Here is a 21387-nt window from a genome sequence, read left to right as displayed (position 1 = left end):
GCTGATTTTGTGAAGTCTGAATGCTGTCCTATTTGATTTTACATGTCCAGTTGCATTTTCGTGAACAACCTCTGTAGGGCTTGCAGGAAACTCTTTATATATGCTATAAAACGCTTCATGGTGAACTGTTTCTACATTCTTTTTATACTGTGGACGTTGATGAAAAGGAATAAAATCAACAGTTGGTACGGGACTTACGTCTTGACCAATGTCCTTACTGCTATGGAACTTCTGTTATTCTTTTTTCCCTTGTTCAAAAATTTGTCCGATTAACCAGTTAATTTGTCGATTAATCCCTATTTGTAAGGTCATCGAGCAGCCGATAAACCGATAAATCATCAGATTAATTCAACCTACCAGTTAACAATTTTCTTAACAATGCTTTTTTCTGGTGTTGGGAATATAGTTCAATGTAGCAGAGTAACAGAAATGCAATAGATCAACAACAGTGTAAGACTTGCGCTTCGATGAACAGATAGGTCGAATGATAAACTTGTATTACTGATTTTGTACCTTCCCATTTGCCCTAAGGTTCATCATGACCAAAAACGTTTGACAGTTCATCATAATGTCGTCCAGCAGCACTATCCTTTCCCAAACAAGGGGAGCCATTGTGTTTCACAGCAGCTGCTTGCAGGGTGAGAAGTTGAATCTTTTTCTTCCCTGAATGGAGATTCGCCTTATCAAGCTTCTCCGCCACGAGATCAAATGTTTCTTTCTTTGGCGCAAAACCCTTCAGCACCATCTCCTCCAAGAACAGGCAAGACTGAGCAGGCTTCCCGTTCCGGCACAGCCAGGTTACCAACAGGGTATAGGTGCTGAAATCAGGGGTGATGTCCTTCCTGAACATGTGGCATATGAGGAACCGGAGGACCTTTATCCATTGCCTTTTGCAGCACAGCTTCAGCAATGGGGTGTACGTCTTGATGTCAGGCTTGCATGACTGCTCCTCCATCTTAACCAGCATCTTCAGGGCATTCTCTGCCTGAGAGTGGTCACAGGCAGCAGAAATCAGGGTGTTGAAGGTGGCGACAGTGGGGCGAACTCCAGTCATGCGCATCTTGTCGACGACGGAGTTTGCGTCCTCCAGTCTCCCTGCTCTGCCGAGTATGTAGATGAGAGAGTTGTAGAAGGAAGCGTCTGGGGCACAACCATCGCTCCTCACCTTGTCAAATATATCCAAAGCTTCTTGCGTTCTTCCAGCCTTCCCTAGCGCGTGCATCACGATCGTGTATGTGATAACGTTTGGAGGGCAACCTTTCGAGCGCATCTCGTTTAGGATGGCGTAAACCGTCTGAAAATCTTTCTCCATGCAGTATGCTTCTATCAGGCTGGTGTAAGTTATCACTGAAGGCTTGAAGCCATGTTCCTCCATCTCCTTCATCATATCACGGGCTTCGTTCATCATCCTCGCCTTGCACCACCCATGGACCAAGGTGTTGAAGCTACTCTCGTCAGGAGGTACCGATCCCCTCAACTCTTGGAATGCGCCTCTCGCGCGCTTCACGCTCCTCTCCTTGCACAGCGTGTCTAGGAGCACGTTCATGGCTGTGGTGTCTTTCACAACACCAAACTGGTCCATTTTGTTGAAGGCGTCTATGGCATCGGTCCACCTGCTTGCCCCAGCGAGCCTCCTCATCACCTTTGTCATCGTTGCCAGCGACACCAGACCACCAATCTCGTCCATCTGACTGATCAAGCCCCACATCAAATCAAACTGTTTGAATTTTCCTAGTATGTCAACCATCGAGTTGTATGAATCAGCAGAGTGGCGGTAGCCTTCCTGAGCACCGGCCCACATAAAGAACCCGAATGCCGCCACCCAATCGCTGCCGAACCTCCTCAGGATCTTGTCGACCATGCGGTCTGATACCCTGACAGGGCAGCAGTCCATGGCTATCACGATGGCCTCCGGAGACGCGAAGCAAGAGGTCAGGATCCTGCTGGCTTCATCGAAATCAGCTTCGAACTCGGCGTCCTCATGGGAGGCAGCCTCGGGGCGGATCGACAGAGGCTTGGAGCCGCCTCCATGGCTCCGTTCCTCCACGGGATTGGACTTGATCGGGAGCACAAATTCGTCATGGTCATCTTCATCAAAAGAGTCGCCATCCTTCTTTGGGTTCCTGAACCATTCGGGCAGCTCGAAGCCTGCGGTGCAGAACCGTGAAGCGTCCCGGTTCCCTTTATGTGGCCGGAGCATAGCCAGCTGCGACGCGATGACCCGGCAGCATCGTAGCATTCTTCAGCTCAGAAGCCAGAACAGGCAGGCAATTCGTCGAGCACCTTGTCCGCGCGGCCAGGCGGCACCGGGCTCTGCCGCAAGGGCAGTCAAGGACCCACCGTCGGCGCTAGTCAGGTCCAGACGCTGGACCTCTAGGGACACTAGTACCCTGAGAGAGATAGAGGGGAGCTTGGCGGCGATGCGGCCGTCGGGGTTGGGAGTGGTCTGTGGTAGGCTGCTAGATAGACGCGATGGGCGACGGGGAGAGCGCCGCGGCGGGAAAGGGGGAGCTTGAGCGTAAGGAGGAGTTGCGAATGGGCCGTGCTGTGCTGCTAGCTAGACGCGATGGGCACGGGGCGAGCGCCGCCGCGGGCGGCGTGGTTCCGTCTCGCGGTCGGCGGCGAGGTAGAGCACCCGAAGTACGGAGTAGGACTGGCCAGCCACCAGAAAAGTTTTGCGAGAAAACCAAGACTCGACTGCCAAAAGTTACTCAAAGATTAGAAAGTACTCTATGTGAATTTGAAAAGAGGACGTCGTCCGGAAGAATGATAAAATATGATCAACCGAATGAAATTAACTAAGATGACTGCTAGGCGTTTACCGTCGGATCCTTTTAAAAGATCCATCAATTCATCTAGCTTCATCCATCGGCTCAGCCTCATACTCATCATTGTAACAACGATGGTGTTATGGCGATGACACGCAGCGTGTTTGCCCCGTCACCAACGCCTACATCACAGCAGCGAAGGTGTCCCTGAAGCACCTAGGTGTCCCTTATATCCCTTCAACAGTGGCAATCAAGTTACGTCCTGAATAGCAGCAAAGAGCTTGACAATTGAGAAAGATGTAGGTGAAGAAATAGGTAGGAGACGAAATGAAAAGATAAGGTTAAAGGCGAGCGGCTATCAACCGGTGCATGGTCCACACCAGGACGCGTGACACCCAGCCGATGCGGCGGATTTCTTTCGAGAATCAGCCGACTGAAGCCGAGCATTTTCCATTAACTAATCCCCGATTAATTTTACGAATCTATTCATGCAAAATAAAAAAATATGTGTTGTGTTACATAAATGGAGGTCGGCAAAGGACGAAGTGACAATGTAAGTGGGAAATGGTTCCAAGATTTATGCAATCTCCGTCGACACGTTCGCTCTTCAATTATCATCGGGATTAGTGATGAACCTGAATAATAGTTATTTAGTGTCTGCGTTGAGCATGAACATTATATCTGGATCATGTTTATTGCGAGACGGTAACTCATTTAAATCAAAGAATAATAGTTGTTCTATTTATATGAGTAATATCTTTTATGGTCATGCACCCAATGTGAGGGGTTTATTCTTATTGAATCTCGATAGTGATAGTACACATGTTCATAACATTGATGCCAAAAGATGTGAAGTTAATAATGATAGTATCACTTTTTTGTGGCACTGCCGCTTAGGTCATATTGATGTAAAACGCATTAAGAAGCTCCAACCTGATGGACTTTTTGATTCACATGATTTTGAATCTCTTGACACATGTGAACCATGCCTCATGGGCAAGATGACTAAAACCCTGTTTTTTGGATTAATGGAGCGGTCCGATGAGCATTGACGCACGCGATAGATATCATTATTTTTTCACCTTCACTCATGAATTAAGTAGATATGGGTATATTTACTTAATGAAACACAAGTTTGAAACGTTTGAAAAGTTCAAGCAATTTCAGAGTGAAGTTGTGAATCATCGTAACAAGAAGATTAAATTCCTACGATCCGATCGAGGAGGAGAATATTTGAGTTATGAGTTTAGCACTCACCTAAGACAATGTGAAATTGTTTCACAGTTGACACCGCCTGGAACACCACAGCGTAATGGTGTGTCCGAACGTCGTAATCGTATTTTATTGGATATGGTGTGTTCTATGATGTCTCTTGCCGATTTGCCATTATCATTTTGGGGTTATGCGTTAGAGACAGCTGGATTCACTTTAAATAGGGCACCATCTAAATCCGTTCATACGACGCCATATGAACTGTGGTTTGTCATGAAACCAAAGTTGTCATTTCTTAAAGTGTGGGGATGCGATGCTTATGTCAAAAAGCTTCAGCCTAAAAAGCTGGAACCCAAAGCGGAGAAATGCGTCTTCATAGGATACCCAAAAGAGACGGTTGGGTACACCTTCTATCTCAGATCCGAAGGCAAAATGTTTGTCGCTAAGAACGGAACATTTCTTGAGAAAGAGTTTCTCTCGAAAGAATTGAGTGGGAGGAAGATAGAACTTGATGAGGTTGTTGAACCTTTACTTCAACCGGAGAGTAGCGCAACACGGAAAGATGTTTCTGTGGAGCCTACATCAATTAAAGAGGAATATAATGATGATAATCATGGAGCTTCACATCAAGTTGCTATCGAATCTCGTAGGTCAAGAAGGGCACACAATGCTCCTCAGTGGTACGGTAACCCTGACTTAACAGTCATGTTGTTGGAGAACAATGAACCTACGAGCTATAAAGAAGTGATGGTGGGCCCGAATTCCATCAAATGGTTAGAGGCCATGAAATCCGAGATATGATCCATGTACGGAAAAAAAGTATGAACTTTGGAAGTATTACCTGAAGGGGGAAAGGCCATTCAGAATAAATGGATCCTTAAGAAGAAGACGGACGCGGACGGTAATGTCATCGTCTATAAAGCTCGACTTGTGGCAAAGGTTTTTTTTCACAAGTTCAAGGAATTGACTACGATGAGACTTTCTCACCTCTAGCGATGCTTAAGTCCGTCAGAATCAGGTTAGCAATAGTTGCATTTTCTGATTATAAAATTTGGCAGATGGATGTCAAAACATTGTTCCTTAACGTTTTCCTTAAGGAAGAGTTGTATATGATGCAATCGGAAGGTTTTGTCGATCCAGATAATGCTGACAAGGTATGCAAACTCCAGCGATCCATTTATGGGCTGGCACAAGCATCTCGGAGTTGGAACCAACGCTTTGATGAGGTGATCAAGGTATTTGGGTTTATACAAGTTCATGGAGAAGCTTGTATTTACAAGAAAGTGAGTGGGAGCTCTATAGTGTTTCTAATATTATATGTGGATGACATATTGCTGATTGAAACAATATATAATTTTTGGGGAGCGTAAAAGAATATTTGAATAAGAGTTTTCCAATGAAGGACCTAGGACAAGCTGCTTTCATATTAGGCACCAAGACTCGACTTCCAAAAGTTACTCAAAGATTAGAAAATATGTTAATTTGAAAAGAGGATGTCGTCCGGAAGAATGATAAAATATGATCAACCGAATGAAATTAACTAAGAGGACTGCTACGCGTTTATCGTCGGATCCTTTTAATAGATCCATCAATCCCATGGTTGTTAGATCTAGCTTCATCCAGCGGCTCAGCCTCATACTCATCATTGTAACAACGATGGTGTTATGGCGATGACACGCAGCGTGTTTGCCCTGTCCCCAACGCCTACATCACAACAGCGCAGGTGTCCCTAAAGCACCTATGTGTCCCTTATATCCCTTCAGTAGTGGCAATCAAGTTACGCCCTGAATAGCAGCAAAGAGCTTGGCAATTGGGGGGAGATGTAGGTGAAAAAAGGTAGGTGACGAAATGAAAAGATAAGGTTAAAGGAGAGCGGCTCTCAACCGGTGCATGGTCCACACTAGGACCCGTGACACCCAGCCGACGCGATGGATTTCTTTCAAGAATCAGCTAACTGAAGCCGAGCATTTTCCATTAACTAATCCCCGATTAATTTTATGAATCTATTCATGCAAAACAAAAAAAGATGTGTTGTGTTACATAATTTTTTCCATCTTGTATTAAAAAATAAGAACTATTTTGTTGACCTATTTACATGTGTGTTTATACAAATCCCAAAAATGTTCACTCTGAATTTGTTCGCTTGGTGAAAAAAATTATATAGTTTGTCCTTATAATTCAAAAATAATAATCTTGTATGATTCCTGTGGTGCTACTAGTGTCTATCTTGGATTTAACTACTCGCTCCGTTTCTAAATATAAGTCTTTTAAGAGATTTCACTAGGTGACTACGTACGAAGCAAAATGAGTGAATCTACACTCTAGAGTATGTCTATATACATCCGTATGTAATCCTCTAGTAGAATCTCTAGAAAGACTTATATTTAGGAATGGAGGGAGTAATTCTTAGGTGACCATGGATTATCAAATTCGCAAGAAAAATCTGGAAAAATTCTATTGAACGTTGGGCCATGGTTCGAGTGATATTTTTGCCCGATCGGTCATGCTCCTAGTCTTGATATATTTAACTTGAATCACCATTTTGGGTTGTTCACCCGATACAAGAGAAGAACCCCTCTTGTATGCGGCATCATTGCAATTTTTTCACGTGTCCTCTTTTTCTTGTCGTAGTTAGCTCTCTCCTCTCCTCCCGCGCCAGCGACCATTCCGGCCCCGGTGTCCACCTAAATCTTCCGTCGTTTGTCTAACCGGCCCGGCACTCACTCCCTCTCGCCCCGGTCTCTCCGTCCCCCTTCTCTATGATGGTGTCTAGCTCGGCTAGCCCACCATCGGTTTCGTCCGCTTTCCACCATGAGAGCCAAGTTATCTTAGGGCTCGGTCTCTCGGCATTGTCGGGCTTGGCTCAATCCTCGTCGGTGGGTGCCACATAGGCAGATCAAGATACGCTTGCTAAAAGTACATGTAGTCCCATGTGTAGTTTGGGTAATTAATCATAATCCTAGTGGACTAGTGTTTCGATTGAGTTATACATTTGAAGAAAGGTTCTATTTGCGATGCATGAAGAATATTGGATGAGATAAATGGTGTTTGTTCCATGGTGATGCAAGAAAGAGATAGAATGGATTCGAAATGAGTGTCATATACATATTGGTGTGTACGCATCATGGTTGATCCCAATGATTGAATCAAATACGATCAGATGAAATACATGTAATGAACAAGACATGATCTATGTTGGGTCCATTGAGGATCTCACACATTGTCATGCTTATGCTTATGAGTTGAACCGTGATGGATCAAGATCTTGAGAGAATGGTTTAAGGAATAATTCTACATATGTTTGGAAGATGGGATCATGAGGAGCTCATATGTCGAGTCATGAATGATTATGTCTTGAAGCAAGTAATTCAAGTGAAGAATTCATTGTGCCCATCAAGAGACCTTGTTGGAGCATGAAAACGAGCAAGTTAGATCCAATACGAGATTAATGGAGAAACTCGATATGATCACGCTGAATTAAGATATTGGTGATCATGTCTTAAAGCAATGAAGCATAGTGAAGAGATCAATAGGGCAAAACATCAATATTAATCATGGAGCAAAGATAAATGTTGACCAAGATGAAAATCAAAGGTTGAACTCAAAGATGGTCATTGATGGTGTCCTCGACTAGGGGGTCCCAGCCTAGCGGATCTAGTCCATGGGACGATCTGGGAGCCTGGCGAGGAGGAATACTTTGGAGGACCTCGAGCTAAGGCATGAGCACATCAGACTCTACCGAAGACCTCGATTGCACTTCAAGAAAGGATGATTTGTTCGGCATGTAATCTTTAGATAGTAACCGACGTTCGTGTAACCCTAGATAGCCCCAACGCATATATAAGTTGGAGGGTTTAGCCCATAGAACACAACCATACATATTTATCATCACCCCTAGGCCTAGACCACCACATCCGATCTCGAGGTAGATCAAATATGTACTTTTCTACACCCAATGACACAACAAGAGTGGGGCGTAGGGTTTTACCTCCATCGTGAGGGCATGAACCTGGCTAAACACCGTGTGTTCCTTATCTCTTGTTACCCATTGATCTGATCTCACAGCTCGGCCCCTCCCCCTACATGAGGTGTGCCACCGTCAGTAGTGCTTTCATTGAGAGCCCGTTGTGGGATCACCAAGGATTGATGGCTCACGTGCAGTTCAATAGAAGCATCGACTGTGGGGGCATCTTCGCCCCCAGCCAACTCTTTGCCTTCGGCAGTGTAGTACTGCACACCGAATTGACCGGCCAACTCGGTTGCGTTGAGTCCTTCTCCCCGGATCATGTCATCGTGTTCGTGTTGGAAATATGCCCTAGAGGTAATAACAAAGTTGTTATTATTATATTTCCTTGTTCATCATAACCGTTTATTATCCATGCTAGAATTGTATTGATTGGAAACTCAAATGCATGCGTGGATACATACACAACACACTGTCCCTAGTGAGCCTCTAAAGGGCTAGCTCGTTGATCAAACATGGTCAAGGTTTCGTGTCCATAGACATGAATTGTCATTTGATAACGGGATCACATCATTAGGAAAATGGTGTGATGGACAAGACCCAAACTATGAACATAGCATGTGATCGTGTCTGTTTATTGCTATTGTTTTCTGCATGTCAAGTATCTCTTCCTATGACCATGAGATCATGCCACTCACTAACAGGGGAGGAGTACCTTGCGTGTATCAAACGTTGCAACGTTGATATGTCTCCAACGTATCCGTAATTTTTGATGGTTCCATGCTATTATCTTGTCAAATTTTGGATGTTTTCTATGCCTTTTATATCTTTTTTGGGACTAACCTATTAACTCAGTGCCAAGTGTCAGTTCATATTTTTTCCCGTGTTTTTGACCCTTTTCACAGGAGGATTTTAAACGGTGTCCAAACGGAATAAAACTTCCGAAAAGATTTTTTCGGAACAGAAGATACGCACGGGACGTGAGAACCAAGGCAAGGGCCACCAGGGGACCCCACAAGCCCCCTAGACGCGGCCAGGGGCATGCCTAGTAGGCTTGTGGGCCCCATATGGCTCGTCTACCCAACCTCTTCCGCCTATAAATTCCTGAAAATTCCAATACTGCGAGAGAGATCCACGAAAATACTTTTCCGCCGCCGCAAGCTTCTGTCTCCGCAAGATCCCATCTGGGGCACGTTCTGTTGCCCTGCCGGAGGGGGGAATCGAATACGGAGGGCTTCTTCATCAACACCATGAACTCTCCGATGATGCGTTAGTAGTTCACCATAGACCTACGGGTCCATAGCTAGTAGCTAGATGGCTTCTTCTCTCTCTTGGATCTTCAATACCAAGTTCTCCATGATCTTCATGGAGATCTATCCGATGTAATCTTCTTTTGCGGTGTGTTTGTCGAGATCCGATGAATTGTGGATTTATGATCAGATTATTAATGAATCTTATTTGAGTTTCTTCTGATCTCTTATATGCATGATTTCGTATCCTTCTAATTCTCTTCGTGTTGTGGGTTTTGTTTGGCCAACTTGATCTATGATTCTTGCAATGGGATAAGTGCTTGGTTTTGGGTTCATACCGTGTGGTGACCTCACCCAGTGATAGAAGGGGTAGCGAGGCACGCATCGTGTTGCTGCCATCAAGGGTAAAAAGATGGGGTTTACATCATTGGTTTGAGTTTATCCCTCTACATCATGTCATCTTGCTTAAGGCATTACTTTGTTCATCATGAACTCAATACACTAGATGCATGCTGGATAGCGGTCGATGTGTGGAGTAATAGTAGTAGATGCAGAAAGTATCGGTCTACTTGTCTCGGACGTGATGCCTATATGTATGATCATTGCCTTAGATATCGTCATGACTTTGCGTGGTTCTATCAATTGCTCGACAGTAATTTGTTCACCCACCGTATTATTTGCTATTTTAAGAGAAGCCTCTAGTGAACACTATGGCCCCCGGGTCTACTTCACACCATATTTTCAGCCTTACACTTTCACTTCGTTGCACTTTCCGCCTTCAGATCTCACTTTGCAATCAATCTTGAAGGGATTGACAACCCCTTTATAGCGTTGGGTGCAAGCTCGCTTGTGTTTGCGCAGGTACTCTGGACACTTGGCATGATTCTCCTATTGGATTGATACCTTGGTTCTCAAACTCAGGGAAATACTTACTACTCCTGTGCTGCATCACCCTTTCCTCTTCAAGGGAAAAACCAACGCAAACTCAAGAGGCAGCAGAAGGATTTCTGGCGCTGTTGCCGGGGAGGATCAAGTTCTGGGTGAAGCTCATCCAAGTAAGTGTCGCAAACTCATCTCCTGCATTTACTTTTTTGCCTCTCGATTTCCTCTCCCCCACTTCTGAAAAACAAAAATTTACAAAAATATTTGCCTTTTTCGTTCACCCTTTTCTTTTGCTTGCCTTTCCTTTGCTTGTGTGCTATGTGCCTTCAATATGCTTGCATCTCCGCTTGCTGAAAATCTATTGATATGGATCCTCATCCACTTGTTAATCTCTTTAAGAGATCCAATTATGTTGAACCAATTGCTAGTGAGTTGAGTGCACTTGACTATCTTTATGGAGTTTTGCTTGAGATGCGTGAATCTGAAAATCGTGATGAAGAAATTTATGAAGTGATTCACGAGGGATCCTTCAATGAAAAGCATGATTGCAATGGTTTCACTATAAATCCTATTAGTGACAATCATGCTAAAAATATGCAAAACCCTAAGCTTGGGGATGATAGTTTTGCTCTGTCCTCTACTTGTTGCAATAATCATGAATGGGGTGATGATTTTTCTTATGATCTTGAAAATTTGTTTAAGCCTCATGATGAATATGATGTTTGCAATAAGATTGAAAGTGGGTTTGGAGAAGTCATGACTTTAGTTGATGATAATCCCACTATTTTTGAAGAGCGTCAACTTTGCATGCATGTGGATCATGAAAAGAATATCCTTTGTGATAGCTATATTGTTTAATTTGATTATGATCCCACATGTAATTGCTATGAGAGAGGAAAATATTGTGGTATAAACTTTCATGTTGCCAAATCACCTCTCGTTATGTTGAGATTGATATTGTCTCTTTCTTCTTCCTTGCATATGGCAACTATTGGTTGTCTTGACAATATGTTTCCCTATAAAATGCCTATGCATAGGAAGTATGTTAGACTTAGATGTGATTTTCACATGCTTTATGATGCTCTCTTCGTGTTTGATTGCTATCTTTTATGTGAGCATCATTGAATTATCAATGCCTAGCTAAGGGCGTTAAGCAATAGCGCTTGTTGGGAGGCAACCCAATGAATTTATCTTTGCTTTTTGATTAATGTTTTGTTGCATCCACACCATCATAATTCTGTTATGATTGTGTCTTTTGTGTTTCTTTTTGTGTTTGAGCCAAGCAAAACCTTTACGACTAGTTTGGTGTTGGTTGATTGATCCTGCTGGAAAAAGACAGAAATTTTTTGCTCACGAAATTATTTTTCATTTTTATTAAGAAAGAGATTTTGAGTTGATTCTTTTTTCTGATGGTTTATATGCCTTTTTCCCAGGCTAACGTAATTGTTCAGAATTTTTTAGGTACCAGAAGTATACGAAGTATACAGATTGCTACAGACTGGTCTATTTTTGACATATTCTGTTTTTGTTATGTTGGTTGCTTGTTTTGATGAAACTGTGGATAGTATCGGGGGGTACTAGCCATGGAAAAGTGAGAATACAATAACCTAACACCAATATAAATAGAAATCAAGATTTCTACAATACCTAAAGAGGTGGTAGTTTGTTTTCTTGTGCTAATGATATCATGAGTTTCTGTTTAAGTTTTGTGTTGTGAAGTTTTCAAGTTTTGGGTGATGTTCTCATGGACAAAGGGATAAAGAGTGGAAAGAGCTCAAGCTTGGGGATGCCCAAGGCATCCCAAGCCAAATTCAAGGAGACCAAAAAGCCTAAGCTTGGGGATGCCCCGGGAAGGCATCCCCTCTTTCGTCTTCAATCCATCGGTAACATTACTTGGAGCTATATTTTTATTCACCACATGATATGTTTTTGCTTGGAGCGTCTTGTATCGTAGGAGTCTTTTCTTTTTGTTGTGTCGCAATCATCCTTGCCGCACACCTTTTGAGAGAGACACGCACTCATCATGAATTTGCTAGAATACTCATTGTGCTTCACTTATATCTTTTGAGCTAGACCATGTTGCTCTATGTGCTTCACTTAGATCTTTTAGAGCACGACGGTGCGTAATTTGGTAGTTGGCTTATGCTATGAAAGTAGTCCCAAAGGTGATAGGTACCCAAAGAGGATACAATAAAACCTCCATCTTCATGTGCATTGAGTAGAAAGAGAAGTTTTGATTCCTCTCAATTAGTTTTGAGACGTGGATTTGGTAATATTAAGAGTTATGTTAGTAGGGTGTTGTGAATCTAGAAATACTTGTATTGAAGTTAGTGATTCCCAACATGCATGTATGGTGAACCACTATGTTAGGAAGTCGGAGCATAATTGATCTATTGATTGTCATCCTTTGTGTTGCGGTAGGGATCGCGTGATGGTTTACACCTACCAACCCTTCCCCTAGGAGTATGCGTTTAGCACTTTGTTTCGATTACTAATAAAAACTTTCGCAATAAGTATGTGAGTTCTTCATGACTAATGTGAGTCCATGGTATAGATTCACTTTCACCTTCCACCATTGTTAGCCTCTCTAGTACCGCGCAATTTTCGCCGGTGCACAAACCTACCATATGCCTTCCTCAAAACAGTCACCATACCTACCTACTATGGCATTTTCATAGACATTTCGAGATATATTGCCATGCAACTCCCACCGTTCCGTCTCATGACTTGTGTCGTCACTCTCATATTGCCATTGCATGATCGTAAGATAGCTAGCGAGATGTTTCAACGTCCCAAGCTAGATCGTTGCACATTCCAGTACACTGTCGGAGGCATTTCCTATAGAGTCATCATCGTTCTAAGCTTTGAGCTGTGAGTAAATAAAAGTGTGATGATCATCATTATTAGAGCATTGTCCCATGTGAGGAAATAAAAAAGAGAGGCCAAAGTTGCCCACACACACAAAAGAGAGATATGGAAAGAGGCCAAAGAGCCCAAACAAAAAAATTAAAAAAAGAGAGAGAAAAAGAAAGAAGGGACAATGCTACTATCTTTTCCACACTTGTGCTTCATAATAGCACCATGTTCTTCACGATTGAGAGCCTCTCGTTTTGTCACCACCATATACTAGTGGGAATCTTTATTATATAACTTGGCTTGTATATTCCAATGATGGGCTTCCTCAAAATTGCCCTAGGTCTTCGTGAGCAAGCAAGTTGGATGCACACCCACTAGTTCTCCTTTTGAGCTTTCACATACTTATAGCTCTAGTGCATCCTTTGTATGGCAATCCCTACTCATTCACATTGATATCTATTAATGGGCATCTCCATAGCTCTTTAATACGCCGAGTCAATGAGACCATCTCCTCCTTTTTGTCTCACAACCACCACCACACTCTATTCCACCATAGTGCTATATCCATGGCTCACGCTCATGTATTGCGTGAGAGTTGAAAAAGGTTTGAGAAAGTAAGAGTGCGAAAACAATTACTTGGCCAATACCGGGGTTGTGCGTGATTTAAATTAGTTGTGTGGGGATGATGGAGCATAGCCAGACTATATGATTTTGTAGGGATAACTTTCTTTGGCCTTGTTATTTAGAAAGTTCATGATTACCTTGCTAGTTTGCTTGAAGTATTATTGTTTTCATGTCAATAGCAAACTAATGTTTTGAATCTTACGGATCTGAACATTCATGTCACGTGAAAGAAGTTACAAAGGACAAATATGCTAGGTAGCATTCCACATCAAAAATTCAGTCTTTATCACCTCCCTACTCAAGGACGAGCAGGAGTTAAGCTTGGGGATGCTCGATACGTCTCCAAAGTATCTATAATTTTTTATGGTTCCATGTTATTATCTTGTCAAACTTTGGATGTTTTGTATGCCTTTTATATCTTTTTTGGGACTAACCTATTAACTCAGTGCCAAGTGTCAGTACCTGTTTTTTCCATGTTTTTGACCCTTTTCAAAGGAGGATTTTAAACGGTGTCCAAACGGAATAAAACTTCCGAAAAGATTTTTTCCGGAACACAAGATATGCACGGGACGTGAGAACCAAGGCAGGGGCCACCAGGGGACCCCACAAGCTCCCTAGGCGCGGCCAGGGGGGCCCGCGCCTAGCAGGCTTGTGGGGCCCGTGTGGCTCGTCTGCCCTACCTCTTCCGCCTATAAATTCCTGAAAATTCCAAAACTGCGAGAGAGATCCACAAAAATACTTTCCCGCCGCCGCAAGCTTCTGTCTCCACAAGATCCTATCTGGGCACGTTCTAGTGCCCTGCCGGAGGGGGGATTCGGATACGGAGGGCTTCTTCATCAACACCATGACCTCTCCGATGATGCGTGAGTAGTTCACCATAGACCTACGGGTCCATAGCTAGTAGCTAGATGGATTCTTCTCTCTCTTGGATCTTCAATACAAAGTTCTCCATGATCTTCATGGAGATCTATCCGATGTAATCTTCTTTTGCGGTGTGTTTGTCGAGATCCGATGAATTGTGGATTTATGATCAGATTATCTATGAATCTTATTTGAGTTTCTTCTGATCTCTTATATGCATGATTTCATATCCTTGTAATTCTCTTCGAGTTGTGGGTTTTGTTTGGCCAACTTGATATATCATTCTTGCAATGGGAGAAGTGCTTGGTTTTGGGTTCATACCATGCGGTGACCTCACCCAGTGACAGAAGGGTTAGCGAGGCACGCATCGTGTTGTTGCCATCAAGGGTAAAAAGATGGGGTTTACATCATTGGTTTGAGTTTATCCCTCTACATCATGTCATCTTGCTTAAGGCGTTACTCTGTTCGTCATGAACTCAATACACTAGATGCATGCTGGATAGCGGTCGATGTGTGGAGTAATAGTAGTAGATGCAGAAAGTATCGGTCTACTTGTCTCGGACGTGATGCCTATATGTATGATCATTGCCTTAGATATCGTCATGACTTTGCGCGGTTCTATCAATTGCTCGACAGTAATTTGTTCACCCACCGTATTATTTGCTATTTTGAGAGAAGCCTCTAGTGAACACTATGGCCCCCGGGTCTACTTCACACCATATTTTCAGCCTTACACTTTCACTTCGTTGCACTTTCCGCCTTGAGATCTCACTTTGCAATCAATCTTGAAGGGATTGACAACCCCTTTATAGCGTTGGGTGCAAGCTCGTTTGTGTTCGCGCAGGTACTCTGGACACTTAGCGTGATTCTCCTACTGGATTGATACCTTGGTTCTCAAACTGAGGGAAATACTTACTACTCCTGTGTTGCATCACCCTTTCCTCTTCAAGGGAAAAACCAACGCAAGCTCAAGAGGCAGCAAACGTAACTAGGTGACTATAAAGGTGCTCTACAGGTATCTCTGAGGGTGTATGTTTAGTTTGCATGGACCAAGAATGGGATTTGTCACTCCGTGTGACGGAGGGGTATCTCACGATCCACTCGGTAATACAGCATCACCACAAGCTTGCAAGCAATGTGACTAAAGAGTTAGACACGGGATCTTGTATTACGGAACGAGTAAAGAGACTTGCCGGTAACAAGATTGAACTAGGTATGCAGATACCGACTATCGAATCTTGGATAAGTAACATACCAATGAACAAATGGTACAATATACGGGATTGATTGAATCCTTGACATCGTGGTTCGACCTATAAAGATCTTTGTAGAATATGTAGGAGCCAATATGCGCATCTAGGTCCCGCTATTGGTTATTGACCGGAGAGTGTCTCGGTCATGTCTGCATAGTTCTTGAACCCTCAAGGTCTTCACACTTAAGGTTCGGTGACGATTGGGTATTAATGAGTTATGTGTGGTGGTAACCGAAAGTTGTTCGGAGTCCCGGATTAGATCTCAGATGTCACGAGGAGCTCTGAAATGGCCCGGAGGTAAAGTTTGATATATAAGAAGTTGGTATTCGAGGTCCAGAAAAGTTCTGAGCTATACCGGTTTTGTGACAGGAGTCTCGGAAGTGTTTCGGGGGTCCATCGGGGGGTCTACGTGCCCTCGAGGGCCCCATGGGCTGTGAGAGGAGGAATACTAGCCCCTTGTGGGTTGTCGCCCCTCCCACCAAGGCTCATGCGACTGAAGGCAAGAAGCAGGGCACGCCCAAGGGTGGCGCCACCCTTCCTTGGGTGGCAAGCCACCTTGGCCGCCGCCCCAAGCCCTAGGGGAAACCCTAGGGGCCGCTAGCCTCCACCCTCCTCCTATATATATGTGAGAAGAGGGAGGGTTGCAGCACCCAATGCCAGAGCGCAACCTCTCCCTCTTCCTCTAGATCGTATCCTCTTCTAGATATTTCGGTAGTGCTTGGTGAAGCCTTGCCGGGACAGCTGCTCCACCACCACCGTCACGCTGTCGCACCGTCGGGGAACTCATCTACCACTCTGCCCTCACTTGCTGGACCGAGGAGGCGGATACGTCATCAAGCTGCACGTTTGTTGAACGCGGAGGTGTCGTTCGGCGCTTGATCGGGAGTTCGTGGGACAGATCGTGATCGGATCGCGAAGACGTAACACTACATCAACCGCATTCTTGAACGCTTCCGCTTAGCATTCTACAAGGGTATGTAGATACAATCTCTTGTCTCGCAGATGTGCATCTCCTAGATTGATCTTGTTAAGCGTAGGAAAATTTTTGTTTCCCATGCAACGTTCTCCAACAGTGGCATCATGAGCTAGGTCTATACGAGAGACCGGTTCCATCGACTCACATGTAACTGTGTTGCATAAGATGGCTGGCGGGTGTATATCTCTCCCACCTTAGTTGAATCGGATTCGACAAAGGCGGTCCTTGTAGAAGGATAAATAGCAACATGTGTGTCACCATTGTGGTTTTGCGTAGGTAAGTTGAGTTCTTGCTAGATACCCAAAGCATCCACGTAAAACATGCAACAACAAATTAGAGGACGTCTAACTTGTTTTTGCAGGGCATGTTGTGATATGGTATGGCCAAAGACATGATGATATATATATATTTGATGTATGAGATGATCATGTTGTAGTAGTTAACGCCAACTTGCATGTCGATGTTACGGCAACCGGCAGGAGCCATAGGGTTGTCTTTAATAATTGTATGACATATGTGTCAATCTTTAAGCGTTATGTAATGTTTTACTTTATCGCTAAATGATAGTAATGGTAGTAGAAGCATGGTTGGCGCGACAAACTTGATGGCAACACAATGATGGAGATCATTATGATGGATATCATGGCGTTGTGTCGGTGACGATGGAGATCATGCCGGTGCATTGGAGATGGAGATCAAAAGCACAAGATCATGGCCATATCATGTCACTTATGATTTGCATGTGATGTTAATCCTTTTATGCACCTTGTTTTGCTTAGGACGATGGTAGCATTATAAGGTGTCCCCTCACTAAATTTTTGAGATAAAATTGTGTTCTCCGCGAGTGTGCACCATTGCGAAAGTTCACCGTTTCGAGACACCACGTGATGATTGGGTGTGATAGACTCTATGTTCACATACAACGGGCGCAAGCCAGTTTTGCACACGCGGAACACTCAGGTTAAACTTGACGAGCCTAGCATGTACGGACATGGCCTCAGAACACGAGAGACCGAAAGGTCGAACATGAGTCATATAGTAGATATGATCAACATGAAGATGTTCACCATTGAAACCACCTCATCTCACGTGATGATCGGACTTGGGTTGGTGAATTTTGATCATGTATCACTCAAATGACTAGAGGGATGTCAATTTGAGTGGGAGATTTTTAGTAATATGATTAACTAAACCCATTATATTGAACAATAGTCTAAGTAACCTTTGCAAATTTATGTTGTAGATCAATGGCTCGTGCAGTAGCACCCCTGGATTTTAATGCATTCCTAGAGAAAGCCAAGTTGAAAGATGATGGAAGTAACTTTGTAGACTAGGCCCATAATCTGAGGATTATCCTCACGATTTCCCAAAAGGCTTATGTCCTTGATGCACCGCTTGGTGACGCACCTATCCTCTCAGCGACTGAAGACGTTCTGAACGCCTGACAGGCGCGTTCTGATGACTACTCAATAGTTCAGTCTGCAATCTTGTATGGCTTAGAACCGAGACTTCAAAGACATTTTGAACATCATGGAGCATATGAGATGTTCCAGGAGTTGAATTTTATCTTTGAAAAGAATGCTCGGATCGAGAGGTATGAGACCTCCGATAAGTTATATGCTTGCAAGATGGAGGAGAACGGGTGTTTCAGTGAACACATACTCAAAATGTGTGGGTATTCCAACCGTCTGGGTGAGTTGGGGATTTTTCTCCCACCAAAGGCAATCACTGACAGAGTTCTTCAATCACTGCCACCTAGCTACAAAAGCTTTGTGATGAACTATAACATGCAAGGGATGAACAAATCAGTAGCCAAGCTGTTTGCGATGCTAAAAGTCGCTGAGTTGGAAATCCAGAAAGAGCATCAACTATTGATGGTCAATAAAACCACTAGTTTCAAGAAAAATGGCAAGGACGAGAAGGGTAACTCCAAGAAGAGTGGTAAAGCAGTTGCCCCTCCCGTGAAGAAACCCAAAGCTGAACCCAAGCCAGAAACTGAGTGCTTTCATTGCAAGGGGACTGGTCACTGGAAGCGGAACTGCCCCAAGTTTCTGGCCAACAAGAAGGCGGCCAACACCAAACAAGGTATATATGATATACATGTTATTGATGTGTACCTCACCAACTCTCGTTGTAGTGCGTGGGTATTTGATATCGGTTCGGTTGCTCATATTTGCAACTCAAAGCAGGAACTAAGGAATAAATGGAGGTTGGCGAAGGGTGAAGTGACAATGCAAGTGGGAAATGGTTCCAAGGTTTATGCAATCTCCGTCGGCACGCTCGCTCTTCAATTACCATCGGGATTAGTGATGAACATGAATAATAGTTATTTAGTGCCTGCGTTGAGCATGAACATTATATTTGGATCATGTTTATTGCGAGACGGTTACTCATTTAAATTCAAAGAATAATAGTTGTTCTATTTATATGAGTAATATCTTTTATGGTCATGCACCCAATGTGAGGGGTTTATTCTTACTGAATCTCGATAGTGATAGCACACATGTTCATAACATTGATGCCAAAAGATGTGAAGTTAATAATGATAGTGCCACTTTCTTGTGGCATTGCCGCTTAGGTCATATTGGTGTAAAATGCATGAAGAAGCTCCAAGCTGATGGACTTTTTGAGTCACTTGATTTTGAATATCTTGACACATGTGAACCATGCCTCATGGGCAAGATGACTAAAACCTCGTTTTCCGGATTAATGGAGCGGGCAAGTGACTTGTTGGAAATCATATGTACTGATGTGTGTGGTCCGATGAGCATTGAGGCGCGCGGTGGATATCGTTATTTTCTCACCTTCACTCATGAATTAAGTAGATATGGGTATATTTACTTAATGAAACACAAGTTGGAAACGTTTGAAAAGTTCAAGCAATTTCAGAGTGAAGTTGCGAATCATCGTAACAAGAAGATTAAATTCCTACGATCCGATCGAGGAGGAGAATATCTGAGTTATGAGTTTGGCACTCACCTAAGACAATGTGGAATTGTTTCAAAGTTGACACCGCCTAGAACACCATAGCATAATGGTGTGTCCGAACGTCATAACCATACTTTATTGGATATGGTGTGTTCTGTGATGTCTCTTGCCGATTTGCCGTTATCATTTTGAGGTTATGCGTTAGAGACAGCTGGATTCACTTTAAATAGGGCAACATCTAAATCTGTTCATACGACGCCATATGAATTGTGGTTTGTCATGAAATCAAAGTTGTCATTTCTTAAAGTGTGGGGATGCGATGCTTATGTCAAAAAGCTTCTGCCTAAAAAGCTGGAACCCAAAGCGGAGAAATGCATCTTCATAGGATACCCAAAAGAGACAGTTGGGTACACCTTCTATCTCAGATCCGAAGGCAAAGTCTTTGTCGCTAAGAACGGAACATTTCTTGAGAAAGAGTTTCTCTCGAAAGAATTGAGTGGGAGGAAGATAGAACTTGATGAGGTTGTTGAACCTTTACTTCAACCGGAGAGTAGCGCAACAGGGAAAGATGTTTCTGTGGAGCCTACATCAATTGAAGAGGAAGATAATGATGATAATCATGGAGCTTCACATCAAGTTGCTATCGAATCTCGTAGGTCAAGAAGGGCACACAATGCTCCTCAGTGGTACGGTAACCCTGACTTAACAGTCATGTTGTTGGACAGCAATGAACCTACGAGCTATAAATAAGCGATGGTGGGCCCGGATTCCAGCAAATGGTTAGAGGCCATGAAATCCGAGATAGGATCCATGTATGGAAACAAAGTATGAACTTTGGAAGTATTACCTGAAGGAGGAAAGGCCATTCAGAATAAATGGATCCTTAAGAAGAAGACGGACGCGGACAGTAATGTCATCATATATAAAGCTCGACTTGTGGCAAAGGGTTTTTCACAAGTTCAAGGAGTTGACTACGATGAGACTTTCTCACCTCTAGCGATGCTTAAGTCCGTCAGAATCAGGTTAGCAATAGTTACATTTTCTGATTATGAAATTTGGCAGATGGATATCAAAACAGCGTTCCTTAACGGTTTCCTTAAGGAAGAGTTGTATACAATGCAATCGGAAGGTTTTGTCGATCCAGCGAATGCTGACAAGGTGTGCAAGCTCCAACGATCCATTTATGGGCCGGCGCAAGCATCTCGGAGTTGGAACCAACGCTTTGATGAGGTGATCAAGGTATTTGGGTTTATACAAGTTTATGGAGAAGCTTGTATTTACAAGAAAGTAAGTGGGAGCTCTATAGCGTTTCTAATATTCTATGTGAATGACATATTGCTGATTGGAAACAATATAGATTTTTTGGGGAGCGTAAAATAATATTTGAATAAGAGTATTTCAATGAAGGACCTAGGACAAGCTGCTTTCATATTAGGCATCAAGATCTATAGAGATAGTTCGAGACGCTTAATAGGACTTTCACACCGCACATACCTTGACAAAGTTTTGAAGAAGTTCTAAATGGATTATTCCAAGAAATGGTTCTTACCTGTTTTGCAAGGTGTTAAGTTGAGTAAGACTCAATGTCGAGTGACTACAGAAAATAGAGAAAAGATGAGCGTCGTCCCCTATGCTTCAGCCATAGCCTCTATCATGTATGCAATGTTGTGCACAAGACCTGATGTCAGCCTTGCCATAAGTATGGCGGGAAGGTTTCAAAGTGATCCAGGAATGGAACACTCGACAGTGGCTAAGAATATTTTGAAGTACCTGAAAAGGACTAAGGAAATGTTTCTCATGTATGGAGGTGATC

The 21387-nt window shown here is 43.3% G+C and overlaps 1 protein-coding gene across 1 annotated transcript; it reads right to left on the bottom strand.

The window, feature by feature from the left end:
• Positions 1–367: 367 nt before the first annotated feature.
• LOC123398326 (pentatricopeptide repeat-containing protein At3g22670, mitochondrial-like) lies at positions 368–2681 on the bottom strand. Its single transcript, XM_045092808.1, has one exon. The coding sequence runs from the start codon at positions 2237–2239 to the stop codon at positions 527–529; it is 1713 nt and encodes a 570-aa protein (XP_044948743.1). The 5' UTR covers positions 2240–2681; the 3' UTR covers positions 368–526.
• Between the last annotated feature and the right edge of the window lie 18706 nt (positions 2682–21387).

The sequence above is a fragment of the Hordeum vulgare genome, chromosome 5H (assembly GCF_904849725.1).
Source record: "Hordeum vulgare subsp. vulgare chromosome 5H, MorexV3_pseudomolecules_assembly, whole genome shotgun sequence".
In the NCBI taxonomy this organism is placed as follows: domain Eukaryota; kingdom Viridiplantae; phylum Streptophyta; class Magnoliopsida; order Poales; family Poaceae; genus Hordeum; species Hordeum vulgare.
Note: the sequence above shows the minus strand (reverse complement) of the source record. Positions and strands in the feature narration are given on the sequence as shown.

What these genes read in the sequence shown, in the direction of transcription:
- LOC123398326 (XM_045092808.1), bottom strand. Translation starts at nt 2,239, where the DNA reads ATGCTACGATGCTGCCGGGTCATCGCGTCGCAGCTGGCTATGCTCCGG.